At 39.2% G+C, this 23,495-nt stretch overlaps 2 protein-coding genes across 2 annotated transcripts; both read left to right on the top strand.

Annotated features, from left to right (window-relative positions):
* Positions 1–7,363: 7,363 nt before the first annotated feature.
* On the top strand, positions 7,364–10,926 carry LOC146946614 (uncharacterized). Its single transcript, XM_085744603.1, has one exon. It carries the CDS (start codon positions 7,555–7,557, stop codon positions 10,789–10,791), a length of 3,237 nt encoding a protein of 1,078 aa, XP_085600729.1. The 5' UTR covers positions 7,364–7,554; the 3' UTR covers positions 10,792–10,926.
* LOC146946613 (uncharacterized) lies at positions 10,926–22,373 on the top strand. The gene is made up of 2 exons (XM_085748267.1): positions 10,926–11,602; positions 22,370–22,373. Exons 1-2 carry the CDS (start codon positions 11,115–11,117, stop codon positions 22,371–22,373), a joined length of 492 nt encoding a protein of 163 aa, XP_085604393.1. The 5' UTR covers positions 10,926–11,114.
* The last annotated feature ends 1,122 nt before the right edge of the window (positions 22,374–23,495 follow it).

Here is a 23,495-nt window from a genome sequence, read left to right as displayed (position 1 = left end):
TTTTAATTTTTAAAAATCTGCATACAAATTTTTTTAAAAATTCAGATTTTTTTTTTCAAAAATTGTTTTCCAGAATATTTATAAAATCATTTTCGAAATTAAAATATTAGAGAAAAAATCATTTTTTTTACAAAATTATGAAGATTTTACGAAAAGAAAATCCTGAATTTTTTTCTTATAATTTTTACAATTTGTTATTTTCAGATATTATTTTTCAATTCTTTAAAGTGATTCTATATTATTTTTTAAAAATAATATGCATAAATGCGACTTGTACCCTTAAAAAAATGAAAAACAAAATTAATTATACACTCAGCGCGCCACATAATCAGATATGCACAGTCAACGTGCCACTTAGCGCGCCACCTTATCAATTTTGCACAGTCATATGGGTCAGGGTCTAAAGTGAAAGAATCTTCATATTATAGGGTTGGAATCTAAACTTTTTTTGTTTTACAGAAGAGTAAACCATAACTCGCTCAAATTACAAGGGGTAAAGACATATTAACCTTTAAATATTTTACATGCGGTCAACTTTACAACCACCGATACAACTAAAGTACAATATTGATTTTCTATATAAATGTAAGGTTGTGCAGCACGAATGGTCTTTACATATGTTATATGTTGTATCTACGAAGCTGTGATAGGCCAAACCGCAAGTGCACGGTCTATCGAAGTAATAGTAGTAAGAGAGTATCGTTCCGCTAGGGAGTTGTTCAATTTAATTAACCTTCAAAGAATGATTAGAGGAGAAAAGAAATAAGAAGGTTGAGAGTTCAGTTGTTGAAAGTAAATAACAATAATAAAAAGTAGCCTTGCGATCGTTGGTTCGTCATAATAACAAACCCTTCACTAGACAAGACTTTAACTTCTAATTTCATGGTTTACACCTTAATTTCTTAAGACCGGTTTCCCTTTAGCCCCTCACCTTTCCGATGAAAGTCCGGTGAGAGTTTACCCCTAGTAACCAAGCCTATTTCGCTGACTTGATTACTAGAAGATGCTTATAAGGATTGAAACTACTTGTGTCTCAATAATTGCAAAGACTATTTCGCTCCCTTTGCAATTATTGTCTAGATTCACTTGTTCCAACATCAAAGCTCCGCTTTCGCATTATGAATTGATGTTTGGGATGATGGATTAACAATTATCAAACCCTCCACTTTCGCTTCTACAGTTTGATAATGGTTAATTCATGTTAAAACGGTGAATCTAAATTAGAAATTACGGTTACATGAAATTAGGCTTAAAGCTTGGTTCATTTAGGATTATGTCATTAGACTTATCCAACAATCCCAAGACAAGAATGTTATACCCTAATTTTGGACCTAAAAATACTTGTTCAATTCTTCTTTTCTTGCATTATAAATCATTTGATATGTCTCTGATCAATTGCATCTTTCTCTGCATTTTATTTCAATGTTATTTGCAAAATTCACATAAAAGGGTATTTTAGTCATTTCCTGCATTCAACTCATTTTAATCTTTGAAAATTGTTTGAGTCTTTCCTTGTTTCAATCTCATGTCAAAATTCATTTCACAAAATATCAGTTAAGTGATTTTAGCCCCTTGGGGCAATTTAGTCATTTCCTATGTTAAAATTTCTTTCAGTCTTTTAAAAATTTGGTTGAGTCCTTTCAAATAGTTTGAATAAGTCTTCATTTCAATTCTATGTCAAAATCCATTTTTTAAATTGCATTTGAAGTCATTTTGAGTCAATTTTGCCCCTAGGGGCATTTTAGTCTTTTCATGTGTCAAAGCCCTGTTTAAATTCTAAAAAAAATTGTCTCTGAGTCTTGTATAAGTTCTTGCTTTAATTTCCTGTTAAAAATCCATTTTAAAATTTCATCTGAGTCATTTTTAGTCGTTTTAAGCCTCCAGGGGCATTTTGGTCATTTCACATAAAATTGCTAATTCATTTTAATCTGCTTTGTTGTTTTTAATCGTCTCGCTTTACGTTAATTTTCATTTTTACTTTTTCAATTCAATTTTAGTTTTAATTTTCATTTTAGTCCGCGCACTTTTGTTATTTACGTTTCAATCCCTTTTAAGTTTGTTAGAGTCCAAGTGCCATGTGTCCAAATGTTATTGGTTCTTAAGAGTTTGTTAGAGTCCAAGTCCATGTGGCATTTCCTCATCGGTCCAAGCATTCCTTTCATCCCCTATATAAGTCAAAGTCTTGGTCAATTTTTCATTACCAATCATTCTTTACAATTTACACAAAAAATCACAAAAAAACTCTTTTCTCTTTTCCTCCTTCTTCTTCATTCACGTGAACATCACCACCACAACCAATTCCTAACTAACTTTCACCACCACCAAAACCACCCTAACAAACTCCATCACCACCCTAACCAACTCCCTAACCACCTTTAACCACCTCCATTCTTCATTCCACCACCATAACCAATTCACCATCACCACTCAACCACCACTTCAACCACCACAAACCACCACCTCATACCTCCATAACCGCCATTATCACCATTCAATTGTTACCTTCATCTTATCTCATTCATCATCAACCACTACAATCTTACAATCTGAATTCATCCACAAACACCAATTCCAAGCCTATCGCAACACATCAACACCACAAGGTTTCGAACCAATCGAACCTCACACAACAGATTTGAAGCTGAAGCAAGGAAAATTGGAGCAAGAAGACAGAATCTGAGCTTCAATACTCGAACAAGACGTGATCAAGAAGAAGAGAAGAATTGTCCAGACCAACGAAGAAGCTTGCGGATTTGGAATTGTCATTGCTGCTTTCCGTCGAAGTCCCTCGTTTCGCCGTTTTCTTTCTAAGGTATCATCACTTCAATCCTTTGATTCGATCTGTTTTGTTGCTGGCTCTTGTGTAAATCCGTCAATTCTTCTTTCCTTGCGTTGAATTTCGGCCATGGATATGTGTTCTTTCCTTGCGTTGAATTTCGGCCATGGATATGTGCTTATGTTGCTTTTTGTGTAGATTGTTCATGTTTGTGTGTGTTAGTGTTTTGAAGAGAAGAGAATTGTAGGAATTATTGTTTGAATAGATGAAAGAATGAAGAAAGGAGAAGATGATTATGTGACTGTGTGTGTGGGAATGGGAAAGAAATGAAAGAAGAAAAGAAAAGAATGAGGACGATGAGGAAAGAGAGAAGGAGTGGCTTGTGTTGTTTAGTGCTTGTTGGACCGGTTCGGTTGAACCGACCCGTTCCTGAACCGGTCCAATTTGCTTTGACCCGTTCTTTCCCTCTTAAGTCTGGGCTTGGGCTTTTGTTTTGTCTGCCATTTTCGTTTTGCTGAATTTTGTGCTATTTCCACACTGCTGTTTGATAATTACACCCCTGTTTGCTTAATCTTTTCATAAAAAAATTCCTAAAAAATTCCTATGTGTTCTTGATCATTTTTTGATATTTTTGTAATATTGTCATATGTTGAATCTTGGTTAAAAAATGTGTGGTATTTTCTTGATTAATTGTTTGCTTTTTGTCAAAAAATTGTGAAATTTTGCATGTGTTTGTGTCTAAAATTCTCTAAAAAAATTCCAAAAAATTCATACATATTTCTTGATAGTTTTGTGGTATTTTTGTGATAATTGTTGCATGTTAAAATTGGTAAAAATATATGTGGAGTTTTCTTGTGATTTTATGTTACTTTTTGATAATTTCTTGTGAAAATTTTGCATGATCTTGGCCCTTAATCTTGAGTATTTGATGTGGAACCTTGTTATATGAATTTTATGAAAATTGTGACTTTGAATCCATGAAATTGGTGCTGTTTGTGAATATGTCATTAATGCCTTGTGTTCCAAGTTTTGTTTGTGAATAAATAATGTGAAATTTGCCTAATTTTTGTCTTAAATGCTTGGTAGTGTATATTCCTTTAATCCTCTTTGTGAAAATTGAATTGAAATTCTTTGGAAACCCTTTGAAGTATGAGGATTATAGGTCATATTCAAGCCTTGCATTGGTGATGATTTTTTAGGCCTATTTCACATTTGTTTTTGCTTGTTTTTCTTATGTTAATTTTCTTACTTTTGGTTATGATAGCTTTGACTTGCTTTATATCTTGTGCTACTAACTTTTTGTTTCATGTTTCATACATCATAAGCATTCCATATCTCATCTCTTTCTCCACTTTAATTTCTTGCACTTTAAGTTTCAATTTCATGCAAAAATTAGAATGTAATAATTAGGAGTTCTTGTAATATTTTACTTTTATGCCACTTTTAATTTCTTGGCAAAGAGGCCATAGAATGTATCTAGGGTGTGATGTAATAAGGACAATGGACTCTAATGATGTACACCGACACAAGCACCGACACATGCACACACTTCACTTTAGATAAATAGCTAGAATATGCATGTTTAGATGTATGTTTAGGATTGTATGTTTAGATGAATGCCAAGGACTTATACTTAGAAAAAATCAATTTTTCCAAAAAATATGAATAACATCACTCAAACATTTTTCATAATAAACCTTGGGATCAAAATCCCATTGAATTTTCCTTTTTCATTTTCTTAATCAAATTTCAATGAAAAATAATCATACTTGACTTCTTTTGCAAATGACTAATCAAACCCCACTTTTTCTTAAATCTCATGCCCTTGAGGCCTCTTTCTCTCATTCTTCAAAATTCCAATTTTCAAACTTAAAATCAACCAACAAAAACAAAAAACATTTTTTGAGAGAGAACTACGGTGGATTTGATCCCTTAAACGGGTACGTAGGCAGGGAACAAAATTCCTTCAATTCAACTAAAATAAAAATCCAAAAACATTCTTCTCCCTCCAATTCTTCACTTAGAATAATTCTTAGGTTTAAATAAACACTTTCAAATAGCATTTAAAAATAAAGCGCGCGCGTAGAAATTAAAGACGGTTCCTATAGGATACTATAGTCGTTATGGGTGCCTAACACCTTCCCGTAGCGAAAACAACTCTCGGACCTCGATTCTCAAGGGTTTTGCTTACTTTTTCCCTTCCCAAGAAAAAATAAGATATCACCGGTTAAAAAGGTTCAAACGTAATCAATGTTTGACACCCGAAAACCAAGATAAAACAGCTGGCGACTTCACTGGGGACATTCGAGAGTTACGCCTAGTCTTTATTTCCACGCTTGCGCTTTCGTTTTTACTTGCTTCTTTTTGTTTCCTTATGTGAATAAATGTGTAATTTCTTGCAGACGTGTGGGGTGAGAATATCAAAAGTCCTGCACCCGGGCAGAGTGAACTTAGGATTTAGGGAGGATATAATCGACAATTCATTCCGGGGGTTGCCTCGTGTTTTGGATTATACGATCAATCCCACATAGCTGAGGCATTTTGGGGGTGATGTTGTCGGCGCGTGTTGTCGCGTTTAGGCACTTTACTTCTAATTGTTCTATGACGCTATGAACCGTAGATAACCAAACCCATCCATGGCCATTTTCTAGGATGTAGTGCGGAGGCTAAACCGAGTGTTGTCTCGAATTTTAGTCGTCACGCGATACTACACTCAAGTTAGACCTTCCACGGATAATCATGGAGCGAGTGTTGTCTCGTGACACCATGATATACGTCGGAGAGGTTGCAACTTGGGAACCGTTTTAGAACCCGGTTACTATTTCCTAAAGCCCTAGTTTCACCGGACGCCGTGTCCACCCGTGACTCCTCTACTTTGAACTTCACCCACCATGTTTTCTCCGAACTTGAACATAATCATGCATTCATGCATACATGCATTCATGCATAAACCTTTTGTCATGCATTGTTATCGAAGGGCTTAGACAAGTTGAATTTGTAAACATTGTAGGAATGAAGATGACTAAGTCCTACAAGTTCAAGGAAGTGGATTTGGCTAGTTTGAGAGATTTGGCACTCAAGATTGAGGATCCGACTGGTTTCCGCACCGTTATGGGGCTTTACTTCCTATTCTTCATACTAATGTGGATGAGAAGCTTGTGCACACTCTAGTGCAATTCTATGATCCGAAGAATCGGTGCTTTACTTTCCCAGACTTTCAGTTGATGCCTACTCTAGAGGCTTATTCTCACTTGATGGATCTATCTATTGCTAAGGGGGTACCTTTCTCGGGACCTGAAAATCCTCCTACTCCATTGGTTATTGCTAAAGATCTCTATCTCAAGACCACCGATGTCTCCAAGAATCTTGTCACTAAGGCTCGCATCCGAGGGTTCACTTCAGAGTATCTTCTTGGGAAAGCCAACCTCAATACCACTTGTCAAGACACTCTCGAGGCTATTCTTGCACTTCTCATCTATGGGCTCATTCTCTTTCCGAATCTTGATGACTTCGTGGACATGAATGCTATTATGATCTTCCACTCCAAGAATCCGGTTCCTACTTTGCTAGCTGACACATACCATGCTATTCACGATCGTTCCGGCAAGGGTCGTGGATACATTCATTGTTGTGTGCCTCTCCTCTATAGGTGGTTTATTTCGCACCTTCCGGAGTCTTTTCACGACAATCCGGAGAATTGGTCTATTTCACAGAGGATTATGGCTCTCACTCCTAATGAGGTGGTCTGGCTTACTCCCGCTTCCAGAGTCAAGGAAATCATCTTTGGTGGTGGAAAGTTTCTTAATGTACTTCTCCTTGGTACCCGGGGTGGAATCAACTATAACCCGGAGCTTGCTTTGCGACAATTTGGTTTCCCGATGAAAGATAAACCCATTAATCTTGCTACAGCTCCTTACTTCTTTCACTACTCCAATGCGCCCACGGGAATTAGAGAGGATTTCATGGAGGCTTGGTCTAAGCTTCGGAAGAAAGAGGTGAATCATATGGGTGTAAGGTCCGGTGTTGCTCATGAGGCCTATACACAGTGGGTGATAAACCAAGCTGAGGAGATTGGTATGCCTTACCCCTCTATGAGATATGTGTCTGCATCTGTTCCTACCATGCCTTTGCCTCTACTCCCACCTACCCAGGAGATGTATCAGGAGCATCTAGCTATGGAGAGTCGGGAGAAGCATCAGTGGAGGGCTAGATACTATGAGGCTTAGAACTTGATCATGACTTTGGATGGAAAGGGTGAGCAGCAGACTCATGAGGTCTTGACACTGAAGAAAGAATTAGCTAAGGCTAAGAGAGAGATTGAAGAGAAAGATAGGTTGCTCATGAGGGACTCCAAGAGGGCTAGGGGTGCCCGTGACTTCTATGCACGATACTGCAGCTATGAGTCTGAGTCTGAGGATGATGCTTCCACTTCCTATGCTTGAGGATCTCCATTTCCTGTTGTTATTTCCATTTGTTTGTGTTGATTTACATTTTAAAGTCTATCCCTTGGCTTAGCATTTCAAAGGGAATCGTCTCGTAAAACTATATGTTGGTTATTTGTTAATTTGTCTAAAAACCCTTCGATAACACATAAAAAGAATCTTTTTGCATATGCATTTACACATTTCATGCATCATATGCATTCATTGGTCACAAAAAGCTTCTCTCGTGCTTATTGCCTCCTGGTTTTGTCCGCCGCAGTCTGAAAAGTGGCTCGTGCTCGCAAAGTGTATCAACCAGATAGAATTCATCAAACAAGATTTTACAAGAGAAGAATCATGGCTAACTTTGAAGAAGAAAATGCTCAGCTCCGTGCCGAATTGGCTGCTATAAGAGAAGACTTGGCTAAGGCTCACGATGCTATGTCCACTATGATGGCTGCACAGGAACAACCAGCCACTTCTGTTCCAGTTACTGCTGAGGTGATTCCCTCTATCCCACTGTCTACTGTGGCTACTGATGCTCGGTTTGTTATGCCCAACGGCCGTCCTTTTGGTCTCTCAGCTTACTACTCTCCTAATACTGCTGCTGGTGTCTCTGGTTTTGCTGGTCAAGGACAGATTCCTATGACAACTTTTGCTGGTGCAAGTACTTCTATGCCTCAAGTGACTACCGTTGTTACCGATCCTATTGTACACACTGGGCAACAGGTGATTGATGTTGACACTCCGCGTGGACAAGATCCCGCAATGGAAGCTATGAAGAGACAGTTAAGGGAGTTGGATGGAGAACTCCGTGAGGTCAAGGCTAGCCGCGGAAACAATGGTGCTCCCGCTAAAGCTCGTGATCTATGCTTGGTATCCCGATTTGAGGTTCCTAAGAAATTCAAAGAGCCAGAATTTGACAAATACAACGGGACCTCTTGCCCACACAACCATGTTATCCGGTACGTCCGAAAAATGGCTAACTACGCAGACAATGATGCACTGATGATCCACTGCTTCCAGAGTAGTTTGACAGATGACGCAGCAGATTGGTACACTAGTTTGAGCAAAGACAACATCCACACTTTTGAGGAACTCGCTGCTGCTTTTGAAAGTCAATATGAGTTCAACACCCGTCTGAGGCCAAATAAGAACTCTCTTAAAGCCTTGTCTCAGAAATCAGATGAAACCTTCCGAGAATATGCTCAGAGATGGAGAGGGTCGGCTGCCCGTGTTTCTCCTCGACTTGATGAGGAAGAGTTAACGCAGACATTCCTGAAGACTCTGAAGAAGGAATATAAGGAGAGAATGATAGTCTCTGCCCCAAACAACTTCTCTGATATGGTTACAATGGGAACTCGTCTAGAGGAGGCCGTCCGAGATGGTATTATTGTCCTTGAGAAAGGTGAATCTTCAACCAGTGCACCAAAGAAATATGGTAATGGTCATCATAAGAAGAAAGAATCTGATGTAGGGATGGTGTCTGGTAACCCATATGCAGCTGCTACACAATTACCTCTGCCCTACCACTACATGCAGTACTCTCAGCATCCTTTCTTCCCACCATTCTACCAGCAATATCCTCTGCCACCGGGCCAACCACCAGTGCCCGTCAATGCCATCGCTCAGCAAGTGCAACAACAGCCTCCTGCTCAACAGCAACAACAGGGTCCCCGACCCAAACCTTCTTTTCCACCAATACCAATGCGGTATGGTGAGCTGCTCCCAACTCTACAGGCCAAGGGACACTGTGCCACTAGACCAGGCAAGCCTCCGCCTAATCCATTGCCTCCCAGGTTCCGACAGGATCTAACATGTGCATTCCATCAGGGTGCTCAGGGTCATGACGTTGAGGGTTGCCTTGCTCTGAAATATATTGTGAAAGACCTAATAGAAAAGGGACGGTTGACTTTTGAGAATAGTGTTCCTCATGTTCTTGACAACCCGCTTCCAAACCATGCTGCTGTTAATATGATTGAGGCTTTTGAAAGGGTCCCTGTTCCTCAAGAGGATCCCGTGTTGGATGTCCGCAATGTTGTTACTCCCTTGGTACCGCTACATGTCAAGCTCTGCCAGGCTTCTTTGTTCAAACATGATCATGATTCTTGTTCAGAATGTCTGCAAAATCCCATGGGCTGTTGTGTGGTGCAGGATGATATCCAGAATCTGATGGATGACAAGTACTTGATTGCCAGCGACGTATGTGTGATTGTGCCAGTGTTCCATGACTCTCCTGTTGAAAGTGTATCTCAGACGAGAAATGTTGAGCCTTTGGTGATCAGGTTACCTGGTCCGGTGTCTTATGCCTCTACAAAAGCAATTCCTTATAAGTACAATGCAACCATGATAGAGAACGGAGTGGAGGTGCCTCTGGTATCACCAGCTACAGTTGACAATGTTGCCGGTGAAATTACAACTCTGAGAAGCGGAAAAGTCCGTCCACCCTTGTTTCAAAAGAAGGTGGTGACACCTATTGCTTCAATAGCTCCACCAGTTGTTCCTCCTGTTGATAAGAACACCGGCCCGGCAGGCCAATCTATTGAAGAGTCCAATCTGGACGAAATCCTGAGGCTTATCAAGAAAAGTGACTATAAGATTGTCGACCAGCTGCTGCAAACCCCATCGAAGATATCCATCTTGTCTCTGCTCATGAGCTCGGAAGCTCACAGGAAGGTGTTGATGAAGATACTTGAGCAAGCCTGTGTAGATCATGAGGTCTCTGTGGAGCAATTCAATGGAATAGTGGGTAATATTACCGCTTGCAATAGCTTGGGATTCGGTGACGATGAACTCCCCGAAGCGGGAAGACACCACAACTTGGCTCTGCATATCTCGGTGCACTGTAAATCTGATATGATATCCAATGTGTTGGTAGACACTGGATCATCATTGAATGTAATGCCTGAATCCACACTAAGGCAATTAAGTCATCATGGAATCTCCCTGAGGGGTAGTAGTTATCTGGTTAAAGCTTTTGATGGATCCCGCAAAGATGTTCTCGGGGAAGTAGACTTGCCAATCACCATTGGTCCTGAGACGTTTCAGATTACTTTCCAAGTCATGGACATCAATGCCTCTTACAGTTGTCTTCTCGGTAGACCGTGGATCCACGACGCTGGAGCGGTAACTTCTACTTTGCATCAGAAACTCAAGTTCATGAGGAATGGTAAGATTGTCACTGTGCATGGTGAGGAAGCATATCTAGTTAGCCAAGTGTCATCTTTCTCTTGTGTTGAAGCAGGGTCCGCCGAAGGGACGTCGTTTCAAGGCTTGACTGTTGAGGGTGCAGAACCCCGGAGGGCTGGTGCTAGCATGGCTTCATTGAAAGATGCTCAGAAGGCTGTCCAAGCAGGGCAAGCTGCTGGCTGGGGCAGGGTGATTCAGATCTTGGAAAACAAGCGTAAAGAAGGCCTTGGATTCTCCCCAACCTCTGGTGTTTCAAAGGGAACTTTCTACAGTGCTGGGTTCATCAATGCTATTATTGAAGATGCTGCTGAGAGTAGTCACGTGCCTACATTTGTTATACCAGGAGGCACTGTGAGAAATTGGGAGGCCATTGATGTTCCTTTAGTCATGCATGCTTCCATGTAATGTGTCTTGTTGCTCATGTCTTCTTTGTTTTCAAAATAACAATCCTTTCGCTCTGCCCAAGGCGAAAGTGATACCATTGTAAGGGCGTGTTTGTTTCGGCATTGCCGTTTTCAATAAAAGTTGTCGTTTTTCTCACGACTCTTTGTTTTTTTACTTCTTTTTTAGTGCCTTTTTCTTGGAAATAATGGTAATGCCAGAAAAAACCAAAACATCTGTATTTTTCTTATTAATTTCAAAAATCTGCATGAAAAACTTTTTCTAAAATCATCCCAATCATATTATGCAGATTGAACCATAATAAACCCGTTGAACACAGTGACCCTATGGTTCCTCCAAATTTTGAATTCCCTGTATATGAAGCTGAAGATGAGGATGATGATGAAGAGATACCGTATGAGATCACTCGACTGCTTGAACAAGAAAGAAGAGCCATTCAGCCTCACCAGGAAGAGATTGAACTCATCAACCTGGGTACTGAAGAAAACAAGCGAGAGATCAAGATTGGTGCCGCACTTGAGCCAGAAGTGAAAGAGAATATTATTCAGCTCCTTCATGATTATCCAGATGTCTTTGCATGGTCCTATGAAGATATGCCGGGTCTAGATCCCAAGATTGTGGAACATCGGATACCGACAAGACCTGAATGTCCTCCTGTCAAGCAGAAATTGAGAAGGTCTCGTCCAGACATGGCTCTTAAGATCAAGGCTGAAGTGCAAAAGCAAATTGATGCGGGTTTCCTCATGACAGCTGAATATCCTGAGTGGATTGCCAACATCGTACCGGTACCAAAGAAAGATGGGAAAGTTCGAATGTGCGTTGATTACAGAGATTTGAACAAAGCCAGTCCAAAAGATAACATCCCATTGCCTCACATTGATGTGCTTGTTGACAGTACTGCTCAATCCAAAGTATTCTCCTTCATGGATGGTTTCTCTGGTTATAATCAGATACGAATGTCTCCTGAAGATAGAGAAAAGACGTCCTTCATCACTCCGTGGGGAACATTCTGTTATAAAGTGATGCCGTTTGGCTTGATAAATGCTGGTGCTACCTATCAAAGGGGTATGACCACTCTGTTTCATGATATGATTCACAAAGAGATTGAAGTATATGTTGATGACATGATTGTGAAGTCAAGTGATGAGGAGCAGCATGTTGTATATTTGAAAAAGATGTTTGAAAGACTGAGAAAGTACAAGCTGCGGTTGAATCCTAACAAGTGTACATTCGGTGTAAGATCCGGAAAGTTGCTAGGCTTCATTGTCAGCCAAAGGGGCATTGAAGTTGACCCTGATAAAGTCCGAGCCATCAGAGAAATGCCAGCCCCTCAAACTGAAAAGCAAGTCAGAGGTTTCCTCGGACGTTTGAATTATATTTCAAGATTTATATCTCACATGACTACTACCTGTGGACCAATTTTCAAATTGCTCAGAAAGAATCAGCCTGTTGTATGGAATGATGAATGTCAGGAAGCTTTTGATAGCATTAAAGAATACCTGTTGGAACCACCTATCCTTGTCCCACCAGTGGAAGGAAGGCCTTTGATTATGTATCTGTCAGTGTTAGACGATTCAGTGGGTTGTGTTCTCGGTCAGCAAGATGAGACTGGTAAGAAAGAGCATGCTATTTACTATCTGAGCAAGAAGTTCACCGACTGTGAGACTCGGTATACAATGCTTGAAAAGACTTGCTGTGCTTTAGCCTGGGCTGCCAAGCGCCTGCGTCATTATATGGTGAATCATACAACTTGGTTGATATCCTGAATGGATCCAATCAAGTACATCTTTGAAAAACCTGCTGTTACTGGAAAGATTGCGCGTTGGCAAATGTTGTTGTCTGAATATGATATTGTGTACAAAGCCCAGAAAGCAATCAAAGGAAGTGTCCTTGCTGAGCATCTTGCTTGTCAACCTCTTGAGGATTACCAGCCAATCAAGTTTGAATTCCCTGATGAAGAGATTATGTATTTGAAAGCGAAAGACTGTGAAGAACCACTGATCAATGAAGGGCCGGATCCCAATAGCAAGTGGGGATTGGTGTTTGATGGTGCTGTTAACGCTTATGGTAAAGGAATTGGAGCTATCATTGTAACTCCGCAGGTGCACCACATTCCTTTCACCGCTCGAATAACTTTTGAATGCACAAACAACATAGATGAATATGAAGCATGCATCTTGGGCATTGAAGAAGCCCTTGATCTGAGAATTAAGCACCTCGACATCTATGGAGATTCTGCACTTGTTATTAATCAGATAAAGGGTGAATGGGAGACTCATCATGAGAAGTTGATCCCTTACCGTGACTATGCAAGACGCCTGTTGACATACTTTACAAAAGTTGAGCTGCACCATATCCCTCGGGATGAGAATCAGATGGCTGACGCTCTTGCTACCTTGTCTTCCATGTTTCGTGTCAATCACTGGAATGATGTGCCTGTAATCAAAGTGCAGCGTCTTGATAGACCCGCTCATGTGTTTACTATTGAAAATATGCCAGATCAAGCCGACAAAGATTTGAATGATAAAAAGCCTTGGTATCACAACATCAAACAATTGTTGCAGAATCGTGAATATCCACCTGGTGCTTCCAACAGGGATAAAAAGACCTTGAGACGATGGGCTAGTAAATTCCTTCTGGACGGAGAAATCCTATACAAAAGGAACTATGACATGGTCTTGTTGAGATGTGTTGATAAACAAGAAGCTGAGAAATTGATGCATGACGTACATGATGGTACTTTTGGGACCCATGCTTCGGGTCACACCATGTCAAGAAAACTGTTAAGAGCCGGCTATTACTGGATAACTATGGAGCGTGACTGCCACAAACATGCTAAAAGATGCCACAAGTGCCAAATTTATGCTGACAAGATTCATGTGCCTCCACATGCCCTCAATGTTATATCTTCCCCATGGCCTTTCTCCATGTGGGGCATTGACATGATCGGAAGAATTGAGCCAAAGGCTTCCAATGGACATCGTTTCATTCTAGTAGCAATTGACTACTTTACCAAGTGGGTTGAAGCTGCCTCCTATGCAAATGTGACCAAGCAAGTGGTTGTCAAGTTTATCAAGAATAACATCATCTGTCGATATGGTGTTCCCAACAAGATCATCACTGACAATGGTTCCAATCTGAACAATAATATGATGCAAGCTTTATGTGAAGAATTCAAAATTGAACATCACAACTCTTCTCCTTACAGACCTCAGATGAATGGTGCAGTTGAGGCCGCTAACAAGAACATCAAGAAGATTGTTCAGAAGATGGTCACTACTTACAAAGACTGGCATGAAATGCTACCTTTTGCCTTGCACGGTTACCGTACTACAGTGCGCAGCTCAACCGGGGCAACTCCTTTCTCTCTTGTATATGGTATGGAAGCAGTTCTCCCTCTGGAAGTGGAGATTCCATCTCTTCGAGTAATCATGGAAGCGAAGTTAACTGAGGCTGAATGGTGTCAAAGTCGGTATGACCAGTTGAATCTGATTGAAGAGAAACGTATGGATGCTATGGCTCATGGACAGTTGTATCAAGTTCGAATGAAGAATGCTTTTGACAAGAAAGTCCGACCTCGAGAATTCAAGGAAGGCGAACTGGTATTGAAAAGAAGGATAAGTCAGCAACCCGACCCAAGGGGCAAGTGGACACCTAACTATGAAGGTCCTTATGTTGTCAAGAAGGCTTTCTCTGGTGGTGCTTTGATTCTTACACACATGGATGGTGTTGAGCTTCCAAATCCTGTTAATGCCGATATAGTCAAGAAATACTTTGTCTAAAAAGAAAAGAACAGCGTGGTAGGTCGAAAACCCGAAAGGGCGGCCTAGGCAAAAATGCGCTTCCCGGTGGATCGAAAATCCGAAAGGGCGATCCAGGCAAAAGTTAGGGACAAAAAATGAATATGAAAGAGCTCGCTGAGATTGTACGCAACTCAGGCAAGAATGAGCGAAAACCCGAAAGGGCGGTTCATGCAAAAATAAGGTTGATAAAAGACAAGTAACTATATCTGGCAAATCACCATCACCCTTGGGGCATCTGCAACTGTCAATGATCGTCTTCATCAGAGGCTTCTGTACTTGTGAATTCAAAGTTTCTATGAAATGTAGTGGTCATCGTGTTCAATGTATCACCAACCAATAAAATTACCATTTTCCAAGCTTTGTAAATCCGTGAAGTTATGCCTTTGGCTAATTTTCACTCTTCTACATCAATTTGAGCCTGTGCTATTTGTTTGAAATTCTATTTCTCTTTCTATTTTCAATGCTATATACAAAATATTTCTTTTTTATTGGATAATGTCAATGACTGAAACAAACATTTTTGAAAATTGAAAATCTTTTTCTGTCTATTTTGAAAGCAAACCTGAGCAACAGGGTACATTTCAATGAAACATGCATGAATGAATGAATATCAATGTCTATTTCAATACATGTTACAAGCAGGTTACTCCCCAGGATGATCTGTGGTCAATGGCAAGAATGAAAAAACCGAATGAAAATGAAAAAACGAAAAATGAAAATGAAAAGCTCGCTAAGTTGAAAACCCGAAAGGGCGGCTTAGGCAAAAATGAGCACCCCGCTGATTGACAACCTGTGAAGGCAAATCAGGCAAAAATGGGGCAATGAAAAGAATTTATTCCCCGGTGAATCGAAAACCCGAAAGGGCGGTTCAGGCAAAAGTGGGGTTTGAAAATGAAAAATGAAAGAATGTTGAAAAGCATTGACCACAGATGCGAACATCCAATGTTTACCCAGCACTGACACGCCTAGCAACGGCGACCTGTATCCAAGAACCTTCCAAGGGTCCCTCCTCTACAAGTTTTATTGCCCTCAGCCATGGTTTTGATACGTCTCTCAAACGACGGTCTCTCCAAAAGAGGTTTTCCCCTGTGAATATGTTATAGCACGAGCCACTACGTGCCCAAACTTCCAATGTCTTGTCTATCTATGCGAAACTTTCTTGTCAAGTTACAAACCAATCATGCATTTCAAGCATTCATACATGCATAATCATGCATTTTATGTGCTCATACATCCAATAATCTTGCTATACCATACATACATGTTGCATATCCAACTGTCAACTGTCAAATTCAATGCCAATTTCAATTTCAATTTCAAATGTCAAATTCGAAGCAATCTCAATGTCAATGTCAATGTCAATGTTAATGTCAATATCCGATGTCAATGTTAATGTCAATGTCAATGTCAATGTCAATGCCAATATCAATGCCAATGTCAATGTCAATGTCAATATCCAATGTCAATGTCAATGTCAATATCAATGTCAATGTCAATGTCAATGTCAATTTCCAATGTCAATGTCAATGTCAATGTCAATATCAATGTCAATGTCAATGTCAATGTCAATTTCCAATGTCAATGTCAATGTCAATGTCAATGTCAATGTCAATTTCAATTTCCAAGCCAATGTCAATGTCAATGTCAATGTCAATTTCAATTTCCAAGCCAATGTCAATGTCAAATGTCAATTTCATACTTCAATTCAATTCAAATCAATGTCAATTCACTCTCAATTTACTCTTGGGCCAACAAAAATGGTCATGTCTATTTTCAAATCAAGTCAATGACAATTTACCCTCAATTGGTATCTTGTTAAACCAGACTTTCAATTTGTATCTTGATTACTGGTCAAGTGCAAGGTTCAATCCAAAAAGAACCACTTGTACCTGCTTATATGTCTATGTTTCCGGTCAAACGGCAAGTTCGATCCAAAGAACAGTTTGTACCCTTTGCTTATGTTTTGTTATCGGTCAAACGGCAAGTTCGATCCAAAGAACAGTTTGCACCTACTTACATGTTGTGGTATTGATCAAGTGGCAGGTTCGATCAGAACAGCTTGTATCTACCCTTTGTCTATATCTCCGATCAAGTGGCAAGTTCGATCCAAAGAACAGCTTGTATCTGCCTATATGGCTATGTTTTCAATCAAGTGGCAAGTTCGATCCAAAGAACAGCTTGTATCCATTTCTTGTTTGTATTTCTTGGTCAAGTGGCAAGTTCGATCCAAAGAACAGCTTGTACCCATCTCTTGTTTGTATCTCTCGGTCAGGTGGCAGGTTCGATCCAAAGAACAGCTTGTACCTGTCTATTTGTTGCCCGTTCTTTCTACCTTGATGTCTATAAATCCCTTGGTGGTGTGACACAGCCCGTAGATTCCGGTTCGATTGTCTTGCATTCATAAATGAAATGTTGCATGGCATTCATGTTTTTGAAAATCTGAAAGCGTATTTTTATGTCCAAAAGCAGTGCAAATGTTAATATTTAAGTATCTTCGTCCCGTCAATTCTAAGACTTCGTCTCTTGACTCCCCGGACAAAGAAACTTAAATAGGGGCAGCTGTTATACCCTAATTTTGGACCTAAAAATACTTGTTCAATTCTTCTTTTCTTGCATTATAAATCATTTGATATGTCTCTGATCAATTGCATCTTTCTCTGCATTTTATTTCAATGTTATTTGCAAAATTCACATAAAAGGGTATTTTAGTCATTTCCTGCATTCAACTCATTTTAATCTTTGAAAATTGTTTGAGTCTTTCCTTGTTTCAATCTCATGTCAAAATTCATTCAGAAAATATCAGTTAAGTCATTTTAGCCCCTAGGGGCATTTTAGTCATTTCCTATGTTAAAATTTCTTTCAGTCTTTTAAAAATTTGGCTGAGTCCTTTCAAATAGTTTGAATAAGTCTTCATTTCAATTCTATGTCAAAATCCATTTTTTAAATTGCATTTGAAGTCATTTTGAGTCAATTTTGCCCCTAGGGGCATTTTAGTCTTTTCATGTGTCAAAGCCCTGTTTAAATTCTAAAAAAAATTGTCTCTGAGTCTTGTATAAGTTCTTGCTTTAATTTCCTGTTAAAAATCCATTTTAAAATTTCATCTGAGTCATTTTTAGTCGTTTTAAGCCTCCAGGGGCATTTTGGTCATTTCACATAAAATTGCTGATTCATTTTAATCTGCTTTGTTGTTTTTAATCGTCTCGCTTTACGTTAATTTTCATTTTTACTTTTTCAATTCAATTTTAGTTTTAATTTTCATTTTAGTCCGCACACTTTTGTTATTTACGTTTCAATCCCTTTTAAGTTTGTTAGAGTCCAAGTGCCATGTGTCCAAATGTTATTGGTTCTTAAGAGTTTGTTAGAGTCCAAGTCCATGTGGCATTTCCTCATCGGTCCAAGCATTCCTTTCATCCCCTATATAAGTCAAAGTCTTGGTCAATTTTTCATTACCAATCATTCTTTACAATTTACACAAAAAATCACAAAAAAACTCTTTTCTCTTTTCCTCCTTCTTCTTCATTCACGTGAACATCACCACCACAACCAATTCCTAACTAACTTTCACCACCACCAAAACCACCCTAACAAACTCCATCACCACCCTAACCAACTCCCTAACCACCTTTAACCACCTCCATTCTTCATTCCACCACCATAACCAATTCACCATCACCACTCAACCACCACTTCAACCACCACAAACCACCACCTCATACCTCCATAACCGCCATTATCACCATTCAATTGTTACCTTCATCTTATCTCATTCATCATCAACCGCTACAATCTTACAATCTGAATTCATCCACAAACACCAATTCCAAGCCTATCGCAACACATCAACACCACAAGGTTTCGAACCAATCGAACCTCACACAACAGATTTGAAGCTGAAGCAAGGAAAATTGGAACAAGAAGACAGAATCTGAGCTTCAATACTCGAACAAGACGTGATCAAGAAGAAGAGAAGAATTGTCCAGACCAACGAAGAAGCTTGCGGATTTGGAATTGTCATTGCTGCTTTCCGTCGAAGTCCCTCGTTTCGCCGTTTTCTTTCTAAGGTATCATCACTTCAATCCTTTGATTCGATCCGTTTTGTTGCTGGCTCTTGTGTAAATCCGTCAATTCTTCTTTCCTTGCGTTGAATTTCGGCCATGGATATGTGTTCTTTCCTTGCGTTGAATTTCGGCCATGGATATGTGCTTATGTTGCTTTTTGTGTAGATTGTTCATGTTTGTGTGTGTTAGTGTTTTGAAGAGAAGAGAATTGTAGGAATTATTGTTTGAATAGATGAAAGAATGAAGAAAGGAGAAGATGATTATGTGACTGTGTGTGTGGGAATGGGAAAGAAATGAAAGAAGAAAAGAAAAGAATGAGGACGATGAGGAAAGAGAGAAGGAGTGGCTTGTGTTGTTTAGTGCTTGTTGGACCGGTTCGGTTGAACCGACCCGTTCCTGAACCGGTCCAATTTGCTTTGACCCGTTCTTTCCCTCTTAAGTCTGGGCTTGGGCTTTTGTTTTGTCTGCCATTTTCGTTTTGCTGAATTTTGTGCTATTTCCACACTGCTGTTTGATAATTACACCCCTGTTTGCTTAATCTTTTCATAAAAAAATTCCTAAAAAATTCCTATGTGTTCTTGATCATTTTTTGATATTTTTGTAATATTGTCATATGTTGAATCTTGGTTAAAAAATGTGTGGTATTTTCTTGATTAATTGTTTGCTTTTTGTCAAAAAATTGTGAAATTTTGCATGTGTTTGTGTCTAAAATTCTCTAAAAAAATTCCAAAAAATTCATACATATTTCTTGATAGTTTTGTGGTATTTTTGTGATAATTGTTGCATGTTAAAATTGGTAAAAATATATGTGGAGTTTTCTTGTGATTTTATGTTACTTTTTGATAATTTCTTGTGAAAATTTTGCATGATCTTGGCCCTTAATCTTGAGTATTTGATGTGGAACCTTGTTATATGAATTTTATGAAAATTGTGACTTTGAATCCATGAAATTGGTGCTGTTTGTGAATATGTCATTAATGCCTTGTGTTCCAAGTTTTGTTTGTGAATAAATAATGTGAAATTTGCCTAATTTTTGTCTTAAATGCTTGGTAGTGTATATTCCTTTAATCCTCTTTGTGAAAATTGAATTGAAATTCTTTGGAAACCCTTTGAAGTATGAGGATTATAGGTCATATTCAAGCCTTGCATTGGTGATGATTTTTTAGGCCTATTTCACATTTGTTTTTGCTTGTTTTTCTTATGTTAATTTTCTTACTTTTGGTTATGATAGCTTTGACTTGCTTTATATCTTGTGCTACTAACTTCTTTGTTTCATGTTTCATACATCATAAGCATTCCATATCTCATCTCTTTCTCCACTTTAATTTCTTGCACTTTAAGTTTCAATTTCATGCAAAAATTAGAATGTAATAATTAGGAGTTCTTGTAATATTTTACTTTTATGCCACTTTTAATTTCTTGGCAAAGAGGCCATAGAATGTATCTAGGGTGTGATGTAATAAGGACAATGGACTCTAATGATGTACACCGACACAAGCACCGACACATGCACACACTTCACTTTAGATAAATAGCTAGAATATGCATGTTTAGATGTATGTTTAGGATTGTATGTTTAGATGAATGCCTAGGACTTATACTTAGAAAAAATCAATTTTTCCAAAAAATATGAATAACATCACTCAAACATTTTTCATAATAAACCTTGGGATCAAAATCCCATTGAATTTTCCTTTTTCATTTTCTTAATCAAATTTCAATGAAAAATAATCATACTTGACTTCTTTTGCAAATGACTAATCAAACCCCACTTTTTCTTAAATCTCATGCCCTTGAGGCCTCTTTCTCTCATTCTTCAAAATTCCAATTTTCAAACTTAAAATCAACCAACAAAAACAAAAAACATTTTTTGAGAGAGAACTACGGTGGATTTGATCCCTTAAACGGGTACGTAGGCAGGGAACAAAATTCCTTCAATTCAACTAAAATAAAAATCCAAAAACATTCTTCTCCCTCCAATTCTTCACTTAGAATAATTCTTAGGTTTAAATAAACACTTTCAAATAGCATTTAAAAATAAAGCGCGCGCGTAGAAATTAAAGACGGTTCCTATAGGATACTATAGTCGTTATGGGTGCCTAACACCTTCCCGTAGCGAAAACAACTCCCGGACCTCGATTCTCAAGGGTTTTGCTTACTTTTTCCCTTCCCAAGAAAAAATAAGATATCACCGGTTAAAAAGGTTCAAACGTAATCAATGTTTGACACCCGAAAACCAAGATAAAACAAAGAAGAAGTCTACTCACTCATGTTCATCGTAGACATGGGGGGAGAAGAGAGAAAACAATAAAATAAATTGCGAGAAAGAAAGAAATAAAAGAACTTTATTAAAATAATTGTACTGAAATATTCTAAGAAAAGGTGAATGTTTATGATGGAGAACTACTCTATTTATAGCTTTACAATTGACTTAAAAACTAAGCAACTATAAGGGCAAATCAGTAAAGCTGCAACATGGTAACTTGGGCTTGAAGAAAAGCAGCAAAAGATGGCCTGGAGGGTGGCACGACCGTGCCACATGTTGGCACGGGTCATGCCAAGCTTCTGACTTGGTGGAGATATATTTTTGTCTCCGTATCTTCGTATTTTTGCACTGTATTTTCTCCAGTCCTCTTTCTTTTGCTCCAAGACACCTTCCACCATATATTCGTTCCTAAAATAAAATAAAATGCAATTTGAAGTAAAATATTCAAAAAGGAAATAAAACTAAAATAAAATAAAACTAAATCTAAATAAAACGGTACTAAATAATGCATTAAAACAGACTAAATTATGACTCATCAAACTCCCCCACACTTGAATCTTTGCTTGTCCTCAAGCAAAAGGCAATGGACATAGCAGCAGCAAAAAGATTAATCATGACAATGCAATTGAAAACAACATGTCTCTCTTAAGGTTTTTGTTTCAAGTACACTAATCACAATTTCAAACATTCCTCGTGAACCTATTCAACCCAACATCAAGTCTCAAGTGAGTGTGTGTGTGCAGTCTGTTATACCCTAATTTTGGACCTAAAAATACTTATTCAAAACATTTCTTCCATCTTGAATATATGTTTATCACCCTTGAAGAATTGCCAATTTGCTATTGTTTAGTAATGTTTACAAATTTCTAATTTGTCTAAAACCCTTCGATAACATAAAAAGAGTCTTTTTTGCATATGCATTAACAAATCTCATGCATCATATGCATTCATTGGTCACAAAAGACTTCTCTCGTGCTCATTGCCTCTTGGTTTTTTCCGCCGCAGTCTGAAAAGTGGCTCGTGCTCGTAAGGTTTACCAACCAGATAGAGTTCATCAAACAAGATTTTACAGGAGAAGAAACATGGCTAACTTTGAAGAAGAAAATGCTCAGCTCCGTGCCGAATTGGCTGCTATGAAAGAAGACTTGGCTAAGGCTCATGACGCCATGTCTACTATGATGGCTGCACAAGAACAACCAGCCACATCTGTCCCAGCTTCTATTGAAGTGATTCCATCTATCCCACTGTCTACTGTGGTCTCTGATGCTCGGTTTGTTATGGCCAATGGACGCCCTTATGGACTCTCAGCTTTTTATGCGCCTAATACTGCGGCTGGTATTTCTGGTATTGGTAATCAAGGATAGATTCATGCGACAACTTTTGCCTCTACACCTATCTCTATGCCTCAAATGACTACTGTTGTTACTGATCCTGATGTACACACTGTGCAACAGGTAATCGATGTTGACACTCCGCGTGGACAAGACCCTATGATGGAAGCTATGAGAAAACAGTTAAGAGAGCTAGCTGGAGAACTCCGTGAGGTCAAAGCTATCCGTGGGAACGGTGTTTCTGCTAAGTCTCGTGATCTATGCCTGGTGTCCCGATTTGAGATTCCTAAGAAGTTCAAAGTGCCAGATTTTGACAAATACAATGGAACTTCTTGTCTGCATAGCCATGTCATTCGGTACGTCCGAAAGATGGCCAACTACGAAGATAATGATGCGCTGATGATCCACTGCTTCCAGGATAGCTTGATGGAAGATGCGGCAGACTGGTACACTGGTTTGAGTAAAGACAATATCCATACTTTTGAGGAACTCGCTGCTGCTTTTGAAAATCATTATGAGTTTAACACCCGCTTGAAGCCGAATAGGGATTCTCTTAAGTCTTTGTCTCAGATGTCAGATGAAACCTTCCGTGAATATGCTCAGAGGTGGAGAGGGGCAGCTGCCCGTGTTTCTCCTCGGCTTGATGAGGAAGAACTGACACAGACATTCCTGAAAACTGTAAAGAAGGAATATGTTGAAAGAATGATAGTCTCTGCTCCGAATAATTTCTCCGACATGGTTACTATGGGAGCTTGTCTAGAGGAGGCTGTCAGAGAGGGTATCATTGTTCTTGAAAAGGGAGAATCTTCAGCTAGCGCACCTAAGAAGTATGGTAATGACCACCATAAGAAGAAGGAGTCCGAAGTAGGGATGGTATCTGGTAACCAGTCTATAGCTGCTGCTCAGTTACCCCTGCCCTACCAATACATGCAGTACTCTCAACATCCTTTCTTCCCGCCATTCTACCAGCAATATCCTCTGCCACCGGGTCAACCACCAGTGCCCGTTAATGCCATTGCTCAACAAGTACAACAACAGCCTCTTGCTCAACAGCAACAGCAGCCACAACAGGGTCCCCGACCCAAGACTTATTTTCCACCAATACCAATGTGGTATGCTAATCTGCTCCCAACCCTACTTGCTAAAGGCCACTGCGTCACCAGACCAGGCAAACCTCCGCCTACACCATTGCCTCCCAAGTTCCGACAGGATCTCACATGTGAATTCCATCAAGGTGCTCAAGGCCACG

This window comes from Medicago sativa, chromosome 2 (genome assembly GCF_051527215.1).
Source record: "Medicago sativa cultivar Bolivia chromosome 2, Bolivia_mono, whole genome shotgun sequence".
NCBI classification, from domain to species: domain Eukaryota; kingdom Viridiplantae; phylum Streptophyta; class Magnoliopsida; order Fabales; family Fabaceae; genus Medicago; species Medicago sativa.
Note: the sequence above shows the minus strand (reverse complement) of the source record. Positions and strands in the feature narration are given on the sequence as shown.